Genomic DNA, 18,680 nt, shown 5'->3' on the forward strand with positions numbered 1-18,680 from the left:
TGTGGCACCGATCCACGATTCCACCAATGGCTCGTACCACTGTAGCTTTACCTGTCACCACAGAGCAACAGCTTCGTCACTGGAGATCAACTGGGAAGAACTTAGACTAGTTCACTTTAAAAAAGCCCCAGTATGCCGATGGTACGGCTGCACTGTAAGGAAGAGTATTCTCCTTTGCTGGACCGAACATCTCAATGGCTGCATTGTGGTTTAAATCCTGGATCATTGCAATCAGCCTGCAGTGTAATTATGCTATTGGCACTCTCCATAGGACAAAACACACCCACCCTCCCTTTGCCTTTCCTTTTCATTCTTATACACTTCCACTCTCTGTTCCATCTCTCTCCCCCCCTCCCCATGTCCCTCCCTCTCCCCAGACACACTCTCTGTTCATCTCTCCCCCTCTCCCCATGTCCCTCCCTCCCTAGACACTCTCTCTGTTCCATCTCTCTCCCCCTCTCCCTCCCTCCCCAGACATTTTCTGTTCCATCTCTCTCCCTCTCCCTCCCTCCCCCCCAGACACACTCTCTGTACCATCTCTCCCCCTCTCCCAATGTCCCTCTCTCCCTAGACACTCTCTCTGTTCCATCTCTCTCCCCCTCTACCTCCCTCCCCCCAGACATTCTCTGTTCCATGTCCCTCCCCATGTCTCTCCCTCCCTAGACACTCTCTCTGTTCCATCTCTCTCCCCCTCTCCCTCCCTCCCCCAGACACTCTCTCTGTTCCATCCCTCCCCCCTTCCCCATGTCCTTCCCTCCCTCCCTCTACAATCTCTCCCCCTCTCCCCATGTCCCTCCCTCCCTATACAATCTCTCTGCTCCCTCCCTCCCTCCGTCCCACCCCCCCCCTCTTTATCCCTCGGGCATGGTTTACTCATGATCCTCTTCAATGAGAAGATCAGATTATCTTGTTCATTTTAAGGGGGATTAAGGGATTTTAAAGAGCTCTTGTTCACAGCCGCCTCATTACAGCTCTGCGAGGTGACTGGGTAAAGCGGTATTAGTTGACGGACGGCTTGTGGCAGGAAGCTTAGTCGCTAGGAACACTCTGCGTGTTCTAAAACCGCTGAGCCGCTGAGACTGTCTGCTGCACACGCCCAGCTGACTCAACAAAGCGCTTTGAAGCATCTAGCAGGGCCGAACTCATTAACATCCTTCTATCCGTTTCACAAAACTAGGTATCAGTAACTTTAGAAGGACCAGCTGGAGATTTAGGATGCTGCTAAATATCTAGCAGCTTTCCAGAGACTCTCACAGAGCACTGGTGCATGTTCTAAACCAGCTGCTCCCAGTTTGTGTAACTCAGTAAGACTGCAGGATAAGGAGATAACACATAACAGCCTCCCATCCACAAACTCTGTACAAATATATAAAGCAATTCTTTATGCTGTAGAATGAATAGATCAGGGAGGAAATTCTCAACAAAAAAGTGCATGTATTCATGTGCGCAGTACACAATACATTTATGAATACAAAATAAGCATTAAAAAAAACTGATAAAATATAACCAATTCATCATAAACAAAGAAGCTGAAAATCCTGAAAGCTTTGTACCCTCTGCATGTATCACTCAGTCATGTACTGCAATATAACACTTAAGTTAAACCTTAAATGATAAGTATTAAGAAATATTACACTATGCAGTAACTGCTGTAGAGAGGGAGTTTTGTTTCAAGATATCCTAAAAAGGGGGGATGTTATACAAAATGTGTATAAAGAAAACAACTGTGCTATGAACAAATGATACAAAAAGGTCTAAGACAAACAATGTGCAATACGGGCTGAAATACCCCTTTATTTTTTAATGTACAAGGCACTACTATTAAAAAATGACTTGGCCATTTCAATCTCCATGTATTCTCTGAAATCCTCCCTGTATGTTCCAGACACTGGGTGCTCACCTGCAACAGGACCTGGCCATGCTACACTGATAACCTTGGATTATAATATATTGTAATCCTACAATATATTCTGTGTGCTTCTCTGTTGTGTTTCTGTGTAGATGAATTATACCATGCTCTATTGCAGATAAAGAGGAGTATATTTCAGGCAGAAACCGTATAAAAGCAGACATCAGGTTTCTAGGGTTTTTTTGTTTGTTTTTTTAATCCCTGGCACTGTGGTTCCTACACAATAACAAAGTGACAAATGACACATGTTCATAAAGTAATATCATTACTGTGGTTTACGTATGCCTTTACACGCAAGTGCAAAATTTAACTGAAATAAACTGTAGAAAAAGGGGGCATTGTAAATGTACAGCCCTCATAACAGAAAATGCTAGGATCACAACAAAACAAAACTTTGATCACTGTACTTAACATTCACCTTGCAGGTTGGGCCCGTGTTTGGAAAGTGTAAAAGCACACCTGCATCTGTATCCCGATTCTGACTCGCTCGCCAAATCTGAAGCAGCACTTGACTTTGTTGATCCTGTTTTTTATGTTAATCCCTGCTGTCCCACACGTCACTTTCCATTTTATAAATCGGTGCAAGACAAAGCACGTTGTGATCATTATTTCTAAAATTTATGGCGGACACTGACGTGGATTTTTGCCTTCAAATTCATGTGCAGCAATGGTCGTTCGAATATTCAGATAGTTTCTCTGAACTTAAGAAAATAATAATTACTCCATGGCGCTGTTTTCACGTCTCACTGCTAAAGTCTTCTCTTATTGATCAACCAAGGAGCACTGACACAAAGCAAAATGGGCAGAGATTTGTGAAGCATGCCAAAATGAAATCTAATCAGAATGAAAGCTCAGCCAATCAACACGCAGTGATTACACTGACTTTAATGGTGGCCAATAGCAGCTAAGAGATGCTGTATGAGTAAACAGAATGCAAGCAGCATGAACTGTGCTGAATGAAAGCACATTGGAGAAACGCTACACTAGTGTGACTGAACGGAATGCAAGCGCGTTGGATGAAAAGCAGATGAAGTCCCGGTACCCAGTACCAGGATTAAAATAAGACCTGGCAGAATTTCACCCCTGGAACAGATTTCACTTCATGAAAAAAAAAAGCATTTGCACGCTCAGGAAATAATTATTTATTTGGAAGTAATTCATAGCAATTCAGTTCTAACATTCGTTTTTAAATCAAGTAAGTAAGTCATTTCCTTACACATATATATATATGTGTGTGTGTGTGTGTGGACCTCTGGTGTTTTGACATTATTAAATTGTGTGAACACTAAAAGAAACTTGACAAACATTTTTGACTGCAATTCTTTGACAATGAAGACAATGAGAAGGATAGTCAAAGTTGGTTTCTTTGCATATTTCTATGGGGTGGTTTAATAATTACGGCTGATTAGATTGTATGCTGAGGAAAGGCTAGGTTTGCAATTCAAATACATTCAAATTTAGTTCTAGCCCCCTCCATAAATGCATTATCACAATTTCTTCCAGCTTTAATTTATCAAAACAAACTAAGCTTTAGGTCACTGTGGAAGGATGATGACCCTTCACACTAATAATTCTATGTTTTTGGTTGAGACAGGGTAACAAATGGATTGCTAATTTAACCTGACCACATGTACTGTATAAAAGCACCTGGATTAGTTTCAGTTTGCAACGGAGTTTGGGGAGAGAACTCATGGTGAACGCATCGCTGCCTCTGGCTTTACAAACTCATGGTGAACGCATCGCTGCCTCTGGCTTTACAAACTCATGGTGAACGCATCGCTGCCTCTGGCTTTACAAACTCATGGTGAACGCATCGCTGCCTCTGGCTTTACAAACTCATGGTGAACGCATCGCTGCCTCTGGCTTTACAAACTCATGGTGAACGCATCGCTGCCTCTGGCTTTACAAACTCATGGTGAACGCATCGCTGCCTCTGGCTTTACAAACTCATGGTGAACGCATCGCTGCCTCTGGCTTTACAAACTCATGGTGAACGCATCGCTGCCTCTGGCTTTACAAACTCATGGTGAACGCATCGCTGCCTCTGGCTTTACAAACTCATGGTGAACGCATCGCTGCCTCTGGCTTTACAAACTCATGGTGAACGCATCGCTGCCTCTGGCTTTACAAACTCATGGTGAACGCATCGCTGCCTCTGGCTTTACAAACTCATGGTGAACGCATCGCTGCCTCTGGCTTTACAAACTCATGGTGAACGCATCGCTGCCTCTGGCTTTACAAACTCATGGTGAACGCATCGCTGCCTCTGGCTTTACAAACTCATGGTGAACGCATCGCTGCCTCTGGCTTTACAAACTCATGGTGAACGCATCGCTGCCTCTGGCTTTACAAACTCATGGTGAACGCATCGCTGCCTCTGGCTTTACAAACTCATGGTGAACGCATCGCTGCCTCTGGCTTTACAAACTCATGGTGAACGCATCGCTGCCTCTGGCTTTACAAACTCATGGTGAACGCATCGCTGCCTCTGGCTTTACAAACTCATGGTGAACGCATCGCTGCCTCTGGCTTTACAAACTCATGGTGAACGCATCGCTGCCTCTGGCTTTACAAACTCATGGTGAACGCATCGCTGCCTCTGGCTTTACAAACTCATGGTGAACGCATCGCTGCCTCTGGCTTTACAAACTCATGGTGAACGCATCGCTGCCTCTGGCTTTACAAACTCATGGTGAACGCATCGCTGCCTCTGGCTTTACAAACTCATGGTGAACGCATCGCTGCCTCTGGCTTTACAAACTCATGGTGAACGCATCGCTGCCTCTGGCTTTACAAACTCATGGTGAACGCATCGCTGCCTCTGGCTTTACAAACTCATGGTGAACGCATCGCTGCCTCTGGCTTTACAAACTCATGGTGAACGCATCGCTGCCTCTGGCTTTACAAACTCATGGTGAACGCATCGCTGCCTCTGGCTTTACAAAGTGCTGCTCCAGAGCGTTTATGTCTTTAAAATGTGACTATTGTTTAGTTAATTATCAATAACAGCATGGCCTTGTTCTTCTGTTTCTGCGATTCCTGCTTGCCTGTCTGTCCTGTTGCAGGCACATTATTTAAAAAAAAACAACAAAAACAGTAACTTTATTAAACCATCACTTACAAAATACAGAATTACTTCAATTCCATGTCTGACAGAAATCATTTTTCATGTGGTATCTGGCTAATATTTTCAAAGCATTTACTCCAGTCTTTAAATGAACTCTTATTTTTTGAAAGAGGTAAAACACCCTGTTAATTTTACAAAACTACAACCAAACACCTAAGTTACAGATTTCAAGTTCTGTTAAGCACTCTCAGGGTGTTTGTTTCTCACTTTGTAGCATTAAGATGAATTGTTCTCCTTTCAAAAAAGAGGAGTTAATTAAAGAATGGAGGAATCACTTTGAACATATAGCCCATCGCCTCCTGGAAAAAGTGTCTGTAAAGTTTTGTGACAGACTCTAAAGGGTTAAGAGCGAGTGCATACCTGCCGTACGCGAAGCGGCGGTCCTTGTGATGATCCCCAAAGGTGTCCCAGAGTCGCAGAGACACGCTAACCTCGTCCACCACATCACGAGAGCGCTCCAGCACCTGCACGGCACACAGAGACACGCTGGGGTTAACCACACAGGCACAGTCACACACTTAATGCACCAGCCTTTCACTTCTACAGCTCTAGTATGAATCTGCCTAGAGCAGATTATCAACTAATAATCAAGGGAGGGTGATGGTCCTACAGAGCAGGATTATCACTGAATGGCACCTGTGCACTTCTGCACTGGTCCTGAATAATGAGAATAAAACTAGCCTCCCCTCTCCCTGCTCCAGAGAAGCTGTTCTCAGCCTGTGTACTTCTGCATTGGTCTTGAATAATGAGAATAAAACTAGCCTCCCCTCTCCCTGCTCCAGAGAAGCTGTTCTCAGCCTGTGTACTTATGCATTGGTCTTGAATAATGAGAATAAAACTAGCCTCCCCTCTCCCTGCTCCAGAGAAGCCATTCTCAGCCTGTGCACTTCTGCACTGGTCCTGAATAATGAGAATAAAACTAGCCTCCCCTCTCCCTGCTCCAGAGAAGCCATTCTCAGCCTGTGCACTTCTGCACTGGTCCTGAATAATGAGAATAAAACTAGCCTCCCCTCTCCCTGCTCCAGAGAAGCCATTCTCAGCCTGTGCACTTCTGCACTGGTCCTGAATAATGAGAATAAAACTAGCCTCCCCTCTCCCTGCTCCAGAGAAGCTGTTCTCAGCCTGTGCACTTCTGCATTGGTCTTGAATAATGAGAATAAAACTAGCCTCCCCTCTCCCTGCTCCAGAGAAGACGTTCTCAGATTGCCTCGTCTGGTTACATTTCATTGATTGGAACTGATTGGTTGACTGGCTGATCCAATAGGACAGCGCCCCCTCAAACTATGCTGGCTTTAAGGGCGAGGGAAAAGGTAAAAAATAAAATGTCATATTGTCCTGTTTTTGCCCATAACATTTTAAGCACATACTGTAGTACATAAAGACACAAATTACTGAAAAATCTACAATGACCCAGTTTGAAATCAAATAAAAAGCACAAAACTGATACTGGATAGTTCTTTCACAAAGGTTATTTCCTGTTGTTTATGGCTAGATGACTTTGTGAACTTTTTATTTCCTGTATCTATCGTATGAAAGTCACAACATCCGAGACAAGTCAGCTCCTAGGCACTGTGCACCCAATTCCTAATCTTTCAACCTGCTGTGGTTGTTTTAGTGCAGTTTTAATACACAGACACATTAACTAACCAAACTGAATTAATAACAGAACTCGCTCTGAACAGGATTAACTAGTGCGGTTTTCGCTGCCTTTTGCTACTGAAATGTGTGTGTACTTAAACCGTATCAAGACAAAAGGCGAACTCGCAAACCGCATTTAGGCTGTGTGTGTGCGAGGCTTTAGAGTACAAGGATCAGTCTCCGGTTGTGGGTAGTCCTTTATTATTATTTGTTTATTTAGCAGACGCCTTTATCCAAGGCATCTTACAAAGACTAGGGTGTGTGAACTATGCATCAGCTGCAGAGTCACTTACAACAACGTCTCACCCGATTCTCTGTCGACTGTCATATTTGCATATTATTATGTATTAAATGTCTTTCTGACCAATGTATGCAGCGCTGCATTGACAAAGTATTTGTATTCTCTCTGACTCTGCCATGTTCGCAAAGTTGCACTGAGATTGTCTTGTGCTTGCTGATCAAAACCAACAAATAAAAGATTTATTATTTTCAACTGTGATGATTGCATCCTGCGTACAGTTCTTCACAATGTAAAGTTAGTTATCTAGAGCTTCCAGTTGCTGTCCTCTTACTTCCTGGCACACCCTGTACTGGTCGATGGCCCAGACAGTTGGCACGTGCGTGGCGAGCAGCTGGTACTGCGTGAGCGTGGCATTGCAGGCCCTGGCGCAGATCAGTCGTGTCTTCCCCGCCGCGTTGTCACCCACCACCACACACTTTATAGTCTCGACGTTCGGCCGCTCGTAGTCTGTGTCAATATCCATGGAGAGGGCCCTGGGGAGGGAGCGGGAGAGAGGGAGAGAAGGAGGGAGAGGGAGAGAGAGAAAGGGAGGGAAGGAAAGCACAGTCTGTTAGCAAGAGAGACACACTCTGAACCACATAGCATCCCGGCAGCCTTGGAAAAAAAGGGAAACAGGCCTTCCTTCTTTGCCTCGCCGATATACTGCACCCAAGTCTCGACATTTTCATGCAGCCTCCATGTGGATTTGTTTTTACACTAAACTTCATAGGTAATCTGCACAGTTTTCTGGTTGGTCTGAAAATGAACTGCATTGTCACCTCCGAATTCTCCCCTGGGTCATTATATATTTATGTTGTCCTGACTCCCCCTTCCCCTCCCTTTTTAAAGTCAGGGTTAGGAATAATAGAAGAGGTCTGAATACATGTCCCACACTGGTATACATTATACATCCTTTATAAATAAAATACTGTTTAATAAATCTGTGTGATTTATAATAAGTTAATATGTTGTGTACAGGGTGATGGCATTCTGTACGGTTTGAGCAGTCAAAACCTGTAAGCTTCGCCTCACAATTCACTTGCCCAAACTGGATGAAAAGAAATGTTTTTCTATATAATAAGATACACTTATGACATCTGAATGTATACAGTAAGCTTTTAATAACCATAGCATTTGCCAAGATCTAGAAACTTGACAGAAAAAAAGCTATGTAACATTCAAGTGAAAACTGGAAAAGGAAACAGTGCAGACGCTGCAGATACTGTATATACTGTCCTGAAGAATAACATCTAATCACAACAGGGGACTAAATTTTTCTGTAAATTAAATGTGTGTGTGGTTTTACAAAGAGAGAAGTATCCAGATCATCCTGGGGTCCCCCTGGGGTCCCTGAATGCCAGGTTTAGAAGCACTGCTGTAAAGAGACGCAGACACACCTCTGTGAGCAACGGGTCTGCTGGCATCATTGTGACAGGATCTGAAAGCAGGGTCCAATTAGCAATGTAGTTAATTAGAGCTAATTATAACTAGGACAAGGAATGCAAAAACAATAATAATCTTACAGAGCTACAATTTACATAACTTCATAATCACCTCCAAAAACACATCTTCCACTGTACTGTATATAACCTCAGTACAACCTAAAACAACATCAAGATGATCACGTTTACTGTAGCAGTTTACCTGAATAAGATTTTTTTTTGTAGTGCAGATATACAACCTGCAGAGCTGTAAAAAATTCCTTTCTCAATCTATCAACATCTTTTCAAGGACTGGCAAACCACACAGTGATTTGTCAGAATGTAGTGCTCTGAGAGTTTTAAAGGCCACACACTTAAATAAGCATTATCCCACTTGACATTTATCCATGGGTATTACTGGAGACTCACCAATCTCCCGTCCTTAACTTCTAGTGACCCCTAGTATAGGGGTCACTACGCTGCAAGTGCTACCCATCCGAGCTACCAGCAACGCACGAGGCTGACTCTTTTGCATAGTGGTTAAGGCACTTGCTTGTGGTGTGCTTGGGGGCTGGGTCACGCCCAGGCTCTGCTGTGCTACACAAACAGGTCTTAACCACTGTGCAAAGAGAGTCCGGCTGCTCTTCATTCATGGTTATAGAGCTTTTAACCTCATGTCATCTCACCGGCACGGGAGCCCGAATCTGTGAGTGTTCTACCCACTGAGTGCTTCACTCGTAGTCATACAACCGAACCTCAAGCTCCCTACATCACTCAGGGATTACAACAGAAACGTTTGGATTTGAAAACCTGGATCCAAACTATGCAAGCAGCAAAGGCACTGTGTTTACCAACACAATTAAAATAAACCCTATTCCAGCACTGACCTTCAATGAGCTTTGATGTGTCACCAGAATGCACATCAAGTACGTTATGCATCAACTGCGTGTACATAATGTTATGGTATGGATATGGCACTGCAGTGGGTGTTGGTCCAGTTCATACTATTGTGAAGCCACCATTGGTCAGACCACTGTGGTACCAATGCAGCCATGAGTTGACATTACCACTGTCTATCTGCATTGCCACTGAATACCATTTGGGCAAGAATGAAACCCACAAACTTCCAGTCCCGCAGGCTAAACAGTGCACTCCACTACACTCCACTGCGTCTACTGCTGTGTTTTATGACTCTGAGTATCATGGAAGGACTTGGTCCCATTATCACCACTTCACAGAAACTCAACCTCGGATAAAACTAGTTTCTATAGCAACCTCATTAAAGTCTGAAGATGCTACTTCCAAGGTGTGTTTTTTAGACTGTATATTCACCACAGCTTCATACTAAGTGCAGTGCCAGTATTTATTCCAGCAGCAATCATAGGTTAAATTGAAGTCTCTGCTTTCTTCTCTCAAAGCTCCTGATCCCTAAAAGCTTAGTGCTTTATTGGACAGGCCTGGACTTGTCCCCCGGGTCCTTCTCCTGTGGAAAAGTCAAGTTATACGTACAGTACCTTCCCCCCGGTCAGTTCACAGTGCAGCAGCCCCTGAGCTGCCCATATTCAGAGGAGGATGGAGGATATATTAACTTGCAGAAACCATCTGTGTTATACAATGTTAAATCATATACAGTGGCTCTCAAAAGTATTCACCCCCCTTGGACTTTTCCACATTGTATTGTGTTACAACATGGAATCAAAATGGATTTCAATTAGGAGTTTTTGCCACTGATCAACACAAAAAAGTCCATAATTTCAAAGTAAAAAATAAAATCTACAAATTGTTCTAAATTAATTACAAATATAAAACAGAAAATAATTGATTGCATAAGTATTCACCCCCTTGAGTCAATATTTGGTAGAGGCACCTTTGGCAGCAATTACAGCCATGAGTCTATTTGGATAAGTCTCTACCAGCTTTGCACATCTGGACACTGCAATTTTTGCCCATTCTTCTTTGCAAAATTGCTCAAGCTCTGTCAAGTTGGATGGGGACCTTTGGCGAACAGCAATTTTTAACTCTTTCCACATATTCTCAATTGGATTGAGGTCCGGGCTTTGACTGGGCCACTCCAGGACATTGACCTTTTTGTTTTTAAGCCACTCCAGTGTGGCTTTGGCTGTATGTTTGGGGTCATTGTCCTGCTGGAAGATGAATTTTCTCCCAAGTCCGAGGTCTCTTGCAGACTTCAGTAGGTTTTCCTCCAGGATTTCTCTGGACTTTGCTGCATCCATTTTGCCCTCTATCTTCACAAGCTTTCCAGGCCCTGACGCAGAGAAGCATCCCCATAGCATGATGCTGCCACCACCATGCTTCACGGTAGGGATGGTGTTTTCAGGATGATGTGCGGTGTTAGGCTTGCGCCAAACACAGCGCTTAGCGTTGAGGCCAAAAAGTTCTATTTTGGTCTCATCAGACCATAGAATCTTCTTCCACTTTGTCTCAGAGTCTCCCACATGCCTTCTGGCAAACTAGCCGAGATTTGATGTGAGTTTTTTTCAACAATAGCTTTCTTTTTGCCACTCTCCCATAAAGGCCAGTTTTGTGAAGCACCCAGGTTATTGTTGCCGTATGCACAGTGTCTCCCAGCTCAGCCGTGGAAGACTGTAACTCCTTTAGAGTTGCCATAGGCCTCTTGGTGGCCTCCCTGACTAGTGCCCTTCTCGTCCGTTTTTGAGGGTCGGCCTGTTCTAGACAGATTAACAGTTGTGCCATATTCTCTCCATTTCTTAATAATGGACTTTACTGTGCTCCGGGGGATATTCAATGCCTTGGAAATGTTCTTATATCCTACCCCTGATTGGTGCTATTGAAGAACCTTATTCCAAATTTGCTTTGACTGTTCCTTCGTCTTCATGATGTAGTTTTTGTTAGGAAATGTACTAACCAACTGTGGGACCTCCCAGAGACAGGTGTATTTAACCTGAAATCATGTGAACACCTTAATTGCACTCCATTCAACTAATTATGTGACTTCTAAAGACAATTGGTTGCACCAGAGCTTATTTAGGAGTGTCATAGCAAAGGGGGTGAATACTTATGCAATCAATTATTTTCTGTTTTGTAACTCCTAATTAAATCCATTTTGATTCCATGTTGTAACACAATAAAATGTGGAAAAGTCCAAGGGGGGTGAATACTTTTGAGAGCCACTGTATAATTATAATGTCTCTCTGCTAGCCTTGAATGAGCTGTTACACACTTCGATAAGACCGAATGAAAAAGCAGACAGTGATAACAAAGTTGCACAGTCTTAGAGTCGAGAATAAAACATATTTTAACATATATTATAAAAGTTTACCACAGTAAATATGGACAGTAATTTAGCAGTTTTCCCACGCTTTTTCTCATGGTTATACTATGCATTTACCATAGTTTGCCATGTTTTTTTTTTTTTTTTTCATATGCTTTACCATAACTCTCAGGGCTTCACAATGCTTTCCTATGTTTTATCGCGCTTTCACTGTGCTTTATTACAATTTGCTGTGCTTTTGCTATAGTGCACGTTTAAAAAAGGTAGCTTTGTTTTATTGTTATTAATGAAACACAACTGACAATGTGCTTTGCATTGAATAACATCTGTACACAGAGTAAGATGTCCTAGAATTTTGACAAACCTATTATCCTTTGTAGTGACCGGATGATTTCTCATATGTGATTTATAATGTCAGCTTTCAAATCGAGACCGTTCTCCATTTGGATTTGAAAAACAGAATTTAAACAATAAAGATGCTTTGCTTCGTCCATTATTTAGATGTTTTCAGATGGAAATAAACTGTGCAACTTTCTTTCTTGCAGTGTAGGACGTCTCTGAATCCTCCTGCTTGTGTTCTTATCTTCACTCGTAGTGGACTTGAAGCCACCTGCTGCGTTATTCTAAACACTGAAATCACATGCAGTTGTTTGGCAAGTTGGGCAAGGCAGGAGCTCAGTGATTAGCATCAACTACTTGGGAACCCATTCCAATTCCCCTCACCACTTTCTGTGTAAAAACGTGTCTCCTTCCCTCTGTCCGAAGTCCATCTCCACTTCATTTCCAACTGTCCTCTGGTCCAGGTTTCTGTGTGTGCTTGAAGCATTGGTTAGGGTTAGCTTTGTCAACCTATAGCCCCTTTCACACTGGCATGATCTACCCGGGTCAGAACCTACCTGGCAGGACCCGGTGTCATGTGGGTCAGCTATGTGATTTCACACTGCTTTTGATAAAGCATTGATCTGGGTGTCAGATGCAAGTACACAATGCATGTATCAAAGCCCCGGAAGCAGCTTGTTACAGACGCTTCCATCCGAGCCTCTCTGGATTGAACCATCGGTCACATTTCTACATGCTGCAATCTGACTCATGCTGTGTCTCAATCAACAAAAATATGGCTAAACAGAATAAACAGAAACATTCCTTGCGGAAATGAAACTTTCACGCAGGCGTGGCTGTTTGTTATTGTGTTGGCTCACGAACAGCCGTCAAGCATTTTGTCTCGCTCAACTCACATCCTGGGGTGGGTCACTGGGAACCGGGTTAACCCGGGTCCGACCCAGGTACGTGATTTCACACCAAGCAGGATTGTGACCCGGTCAGCCAGGACCCAGGTCCGGACCCGAGCAGGAGTGCCAGTGTGAAGGGGCTTATTACTGAAGCTCAGTCCTTTATTTGTTTATTTAGCAGATGCCTTTATCCAAGGTGACTTACAGAGACTCGGGTGTGTGAACTATGCATGAGCTGCAGAGTCACTTACAATTACGTCTCACCCGAAAGACGGAGCACAAGGAGGTTAAGTGACTTGCTCAGGGTCACACAATGAGTCAGTGGCTGAGCTGGGATTTGAACCGGGGACCTTCTGGTTACAAACCCTTTTCTTTAACCACTGGACCACACAGCCTCCTGTCCTTTAAGTCCTTGCTATCTATCCCTGATCTAGGTCACTGATTTAAATAAGAAACAGCTGGTCCTTTTATATTTTCACTTTCAGGTAAAGTTAACTTACTCTGTTCAAGGTAATGAAACCCAACCTGGAGTCTCACATTCTGTGCTGCTCATAGTAAACTGTGTGACCACAGGAAGAGAACAGAGCAAGGAAACCCACATCAAAGTCAGTGTTGTAGACTGTATAATTATGTTCCCTCACTGCAGCAACCCCCCACATCAGCTCAGGAGAATGGTAGATCAGAGCTCCGATCCTACAGACAAGCCCATTGCCTCTTTACACCCAGGAGCTTGACAGTGCATGTGGGTGAGCCACCTGCCCCTGCCAGACAAAGGCCAACCCTGAAGGTGTCTGCTTGAGCTCACTCTGCACCTGTCCAGCAGGAGCTGCTGTACTGCTGGACAGGTGCAGGTCCTCAATCCATGGGTACGTCAGCACCCTCTGGGATTCCCAGCCAAGACCGGCAACTCTGCTCAGTTAGAATGACTCACCCTGCACACCACATAGTCTTGCCTGTACTAGGTAAGTCACTGGGGGAGCCATAGATTTAAGATTAAAAAGAGATATTATTATAGCATCATCACTATCAATACCATCTCATGAACTAGGTAACAGCACAGCTTATTCCTAAACTGTACGTATGTATTCATTGACTAATTGCACTTTATCAAACACGCTGGGACCACATAGCCTTTTCAATAGAGCCCTGGTGGTGAAGCAAATAGAAATGCTTCCTCCTATAAGTAAGGTACAGTGCCAGCACTCAGGGCAATCCTTCACATCCGTACCAGGTGCTGCACTGTGCTTTACAAACTGTAATGTAATCTGTATTCATTTTATCTCTCAATACTCCAGACCCACATCGTGTTGCATGATGGAGCATCTCGGAGGCTGAACTACGATTCAGACAGTCACGAGCAGGTCATGTCGTACAGCTCGTGGGTTCAGAGTCGCATTAGAGAGAGCAGCGAGTCACGCTCCCAGCTATCTGGAGGCAGGGATCCACAGTCTGGCTGAATAATTACCAAATGTCCTGCGGCCACACACAGACATGAGCTGCAGGGACAGCGGGAAAGCGGTCGGAAGGAAATTTGAAAAAATGTGTTTGTAATAAAGCAGTCCCTGGAGTTTCCCTTAGTAAAAATGTGTTTGTAATAAAGCAGTCCCTGGAGTTTCCCTTAGAAAAACTGACCATGGTATTCTTGGTTTTTTTTTGCACTTTCCCCATGCTTTTTCTCATGGTTATACTATGCATTTCCCCTGGTGTGCCATGTTTTTTAATATGCTTTACCACATCTCTCTGGGATTTACAATGCTTGCCTATACTTTACCATGATTCCACTGTGTTTTATTACACTTTGATGTGCTATTACTATGGGAAACAGGTTTCAAGCCCCAGTTTTGAGGTCTCCTGTATCTCCACTTTTCTTCACCTGCTTCTAAACTATTCATTCAAACCCTGGGTGTGGTCAATTTATTAGGAACTATTAGGACCCTTGGTAGACTGTTGTGAAGTGCCAGGCAAATAACCTGAGGAATACAACGAAACCAAGTACTTTCTTGCCAGTTTTATAACATTGCAATTGTCCAAATGCTGTGTCAGACATACAAAGAGTGCAAGAGAAAGTACTCTCTCAACTTGATTAGAGGAGCCACCGAACACTCATATAAATTCATGAACTCTAAATAAAAAACAAACGACAGACCTGATTTTAATGCACTTAATCTGTTTCTATAGAACCTGTTGAGAGTGAAATGCTTTGAATGCTTCGTTATTGAAACTGCGAGTGCTCCGAGGGACATTACAAGTTGTCTTGGTGCTACAAATAGGTTCTAATGGGGACAGGACTTACAATGGCCTTGTAAGTTTTAAGTTGTAAGGAGAAGTTATGCCAGCATCCTGGTGGGCGTGACTGAGGCTTGCACCCCAGGCTGCTGGTTCTGGAGACCGATGTGCTGTGGAATTCTGCTGCTTTACACAGCTCACAGTAACGGTAGGGGTCGTGTTAACACACAGAGGCAAGCCTGGTGGGTGAGGCTTGCACCCCAGGCTGCTGGTTCTGGAGACCGATGTGCTGTGGAATTCTGCTGCTTTACACAGCTCACAGTAACGGTAGGGGTCATGTTAACACACAGAGGCAAGCCTGGTGGGTGAGGCTTGCACCCCAGACTGCTGGTTCTGGAGACCGATGTGCTGTGGAATTCTGCTGCTTTACACAGCTCACAGTAACGGTAGGGGTCGTGTTAACACACAGAGGCAAGCCTGGTGGGTGAGGCTTGCACCCCAGACTGCTGGTTCTGGAGACCGATGTGCTGTGGAATTCTGCTGCTTTACACAGCTCACAGTAACGGTAGGGGTCGTGTTAACACACAGAGGCAAGCCTGGTGGGTGAGGCTTGCACCCCAGACTGCTGGTTCTGGAGACCGATGTGCTGTGGAATTCTGCTGCTTTACACAGCTCACAGTAACGGTAGGGGTCGTGTTAACACACAGAGGCAAGCCTGGTGGGTGAGGTTGCACCAGGACACATCATAGTTAAACAAAAGCTAACAACAGCAACACAAAGATCTCTGAATTATCAAAACATGTTATGAGCAGGACTGCACCTTTAGCAAGCTAAGTACCTGTACTGCACTATAATACAGAACTAATGCAGAGAAGTACCTCTTTCCAGGTTTGGAATTGAATGAAACTATAAGACAGGAAGGAGAGATTGTAAACCATGTGTACAGCCAGCAGTTTACTGTAGCTGTAACTAGAACTGCGGTACTACACACCTGCAGCTACAACACATTCCCCTGAATCAAACTAACTGACAGAGTGCTGGAGAGTATCTCTGAGATATAGTTTGCAACACCATTCCTAGGCACCTACTGGGTACTAAACACATTACATCTGCTGTCTATATTAGTACCAGCCCTGGGGTCAATTAAAATTAGAATTAGGTAGTCCAGGGATAATGCTACTAGAAGGGCTATGAAAATGACCAAGAGAGTTGAAACGTTAACAGGTACAAAGTGACTGTAAAAACACTAGGATCAGTCAAAAAAAGATTCTGGAATTCGATTGTTAGCTGGGTAAACGAGCAACCGTGGGCAGAACGTTCCCAAACATTTCTTATATTCTTATGTATAACGCATTTTGATTGGACTGGGGTTGTCACGACACACAAGGGTTTTCAGCAGAAGCATAAAAGAACATGACCCATCCTACCCTCCACCCCCGCACACAGACAGAGACACGCATACAGTCACATGCATACAGCGCATTATACTTTTACTTTCTAATCACCCTGTATATACACGCAAGCACACGCGTCTCCAGTGTTCTTACCTTGTGATTGCTACAGAGCTCAGCCACATTCCCCAGTGCTCCCTTCATCCAGCTCGCATATATCCCCTCCTTGGGCACAACTCTCCCTTGAGTTGTATCTTTGGTGCTTGAAACCCTTACTAAACATCTCACTGCATCCTGTCTTACAGCCACTGCAAACTTTTAAGCACTCCCGACGCAGTTAAAAGCTTTTGCCTGAGCAGCAGTATCTTTTTTCAGAAAAGAGAGCTCTGCCCCTTTAAGAACGAGGGTTGGCGTGTTCTCTCGATATTTCTGCACTCCTCTTTCCTATAGTCCAGCCAGCGTCTGCCAGCACTGCAATCTGCTTCTTTGTTGCCTGTGTTATATTTTTCCCAGCTGATCGGTAAACAAGGAAACAGACAGAAACAACCCCCCCGGCCCAGCCCAGAAAAGGGGGTGTGTTCTCAACCCCCGCCCCCATACAGGTGAGCCAATGAGTTACCACGACCGTCCCTTAACTCCGCCCTGGAAAAGATAGAACAATGCCCCTCTCAGCACAATCTTCATTGTGTCAAAGAATGTGTGGCTTATTTTATATACTGTGTATATATATATATGAAAAAAAAGGTTTTTTTTAATGTACACAAAAAAGTTTAAAAGATTAAAAAATCTCTTATTTCCAGGACGTTTCGGACAAAAGCCCTTCTTCAGCTGTTTAAAAAGAAAAGTAACCACACAGTTCAGTAAACTTGTTATATAACACTGGGATAGTAAGATCGTGCGTGTGTGAGAGAGAGTGTGAGTGTGTGAGAGTGTGAATAACAAGTTTACTGCACTGTGTTTTCTTTTTAAACAGCTGAAGAAGGGCTTTTGCACGAAACGTTCTGGAAATAAAATATTTTTTAATCTTTTAAACTTTTTTTGTACATTTAAAAAAACTTTTTTTCATATGCCTTCAATATTGTACACTGCTGTTTACATATATGTCTTTTTATATGTGTGTATATATATATATATATATATATATATATATATATATATATATATATATATATATATTATATATATATATATATATATATATATATATATATATATACAGTGCCTTGCAAAAGTATTCAGACCCCTGACCAATTCTCTCATATTACTGAATTACAAATGGCACATTGCAGTTTCGTTCTGTTGGATATTTTATTTTAAAATACTGAAACTCAAAATCAATTATTGTAAGGTGACATTGGTTTTATGTTGGGAAATATTTTTAAGAAAAATAAAAAACGGAAATATCTTGCTTGCATAAGTATTCAACCCCCACACATTAATATTTGGCAGAGCCACCTTTCGCTGCAATAACAGCTTTAAGTCTTTTGGGGTAAGTATGTACCAGCTTTGCACACAGTGTCGTAGTGATTTTGGCCCATTCTTCTTGGCAGATTTGCTCCAGGTTGTTCAGGTTGGTTGGACGACGCTTGTGGACCGCAATTTTCAAATACTGCCACAGATTCTCAATGGGTTTGAGATCAGGACTTTGACTGGGCCACTGTAGGACAGTCACCTTTTTGTGCTTGAACCACTCCAATGTTGCTTTGGCCTTGTGCTTGGGATCATTGTTCTGCTGAAAGGTGAATTTCCTCCCAAACTTCAGTTTTTTAGCAGGCTGAAGCAGGTTCTCTTGCAGTATTTCCCTGTATTTTGCTCCATCCATTCTTCCTTCAATTTTAACAAGATGCCCAGTCCCTGCTGATGAGAAGCATCCCCACAGCATGATGCTGCCACCACCATACTTCACTGTAGGGATGGTGTGTCTTTAGGCATGGGCAGTGTTAGGTTTGCGCCACACATAGCGCTTTGAGTTTTGGCCAAAAAGCTCTATCTTGGTCTCACCTGACCACAAAACCTTTTCCCACATCGCAGTTGGGTCACTCTCATGCTTTCTGGCAAACTCCAGACCTGCTTTCAGATGGTACTTTTTGAGTAACGGCTTCTTTCTTGCCACCCTCCCATACAGGCCAGTGTTATGCAGAGCTCTTGATATGGTTGACTGGTGCACCATTACTCCACTCCCAGCCACTGAACTCTGTAGCTCCTT

The 18,680-nt window shown here is 43.5% G+C and overlaps 1 protein-coding gene across 3 annotated transcripts in view; it reads right to left on the reverse strand.

Moving 5' to 3' along the window:
• The window catches only part of LOC131696793 (rho-related BTB domain-containing protein 2-like), a 70,312-nt gene that overhangs the window by 26,693 nt on the left and 24,939 nt on the right, over positions 1-18,680 (reverse strand). For 2 of the 3 annotated variants that reach the window (XM_058986122.1, XM_058986118.1), the window contains exons 2-3: positions 7,247-7,448; positions 5,397-5,500 (exon numbers count right to left, since the gene is read on the reverse strand). In XM_058986122.1, coding sequence (XP_058842105.1) covers positions 5,397-5,500; positions 7,247-7,438 — 296 coding nt within the window. In that variant the 5' untranslated portion in view covers positions 7,439-7,448. Of the gene's footprint in view, positions 1-5,396; positions 5,501-7,246; positions 7,449-16,630; positions 16,988-18,680 lie in introns of those variants that run through there. The other variant, XM_058986114.1, reaches the window with a different exon arrangement.

Source organism: Acipenser ruthenus, chromosome 2 (genome assembly GCF_902713425.1).
Source record: "Acipenser ruthenus chromosome 2, fAciRut3.2 maternal haplotype, whole genome shotgun sequence".
Lineage (NCBI taxonomy): Eukaryota > Metazoa > Chordata > Actinopteri > Acipenseriformes > Acipenseridae > Acipenser > Acipenser ruthenus.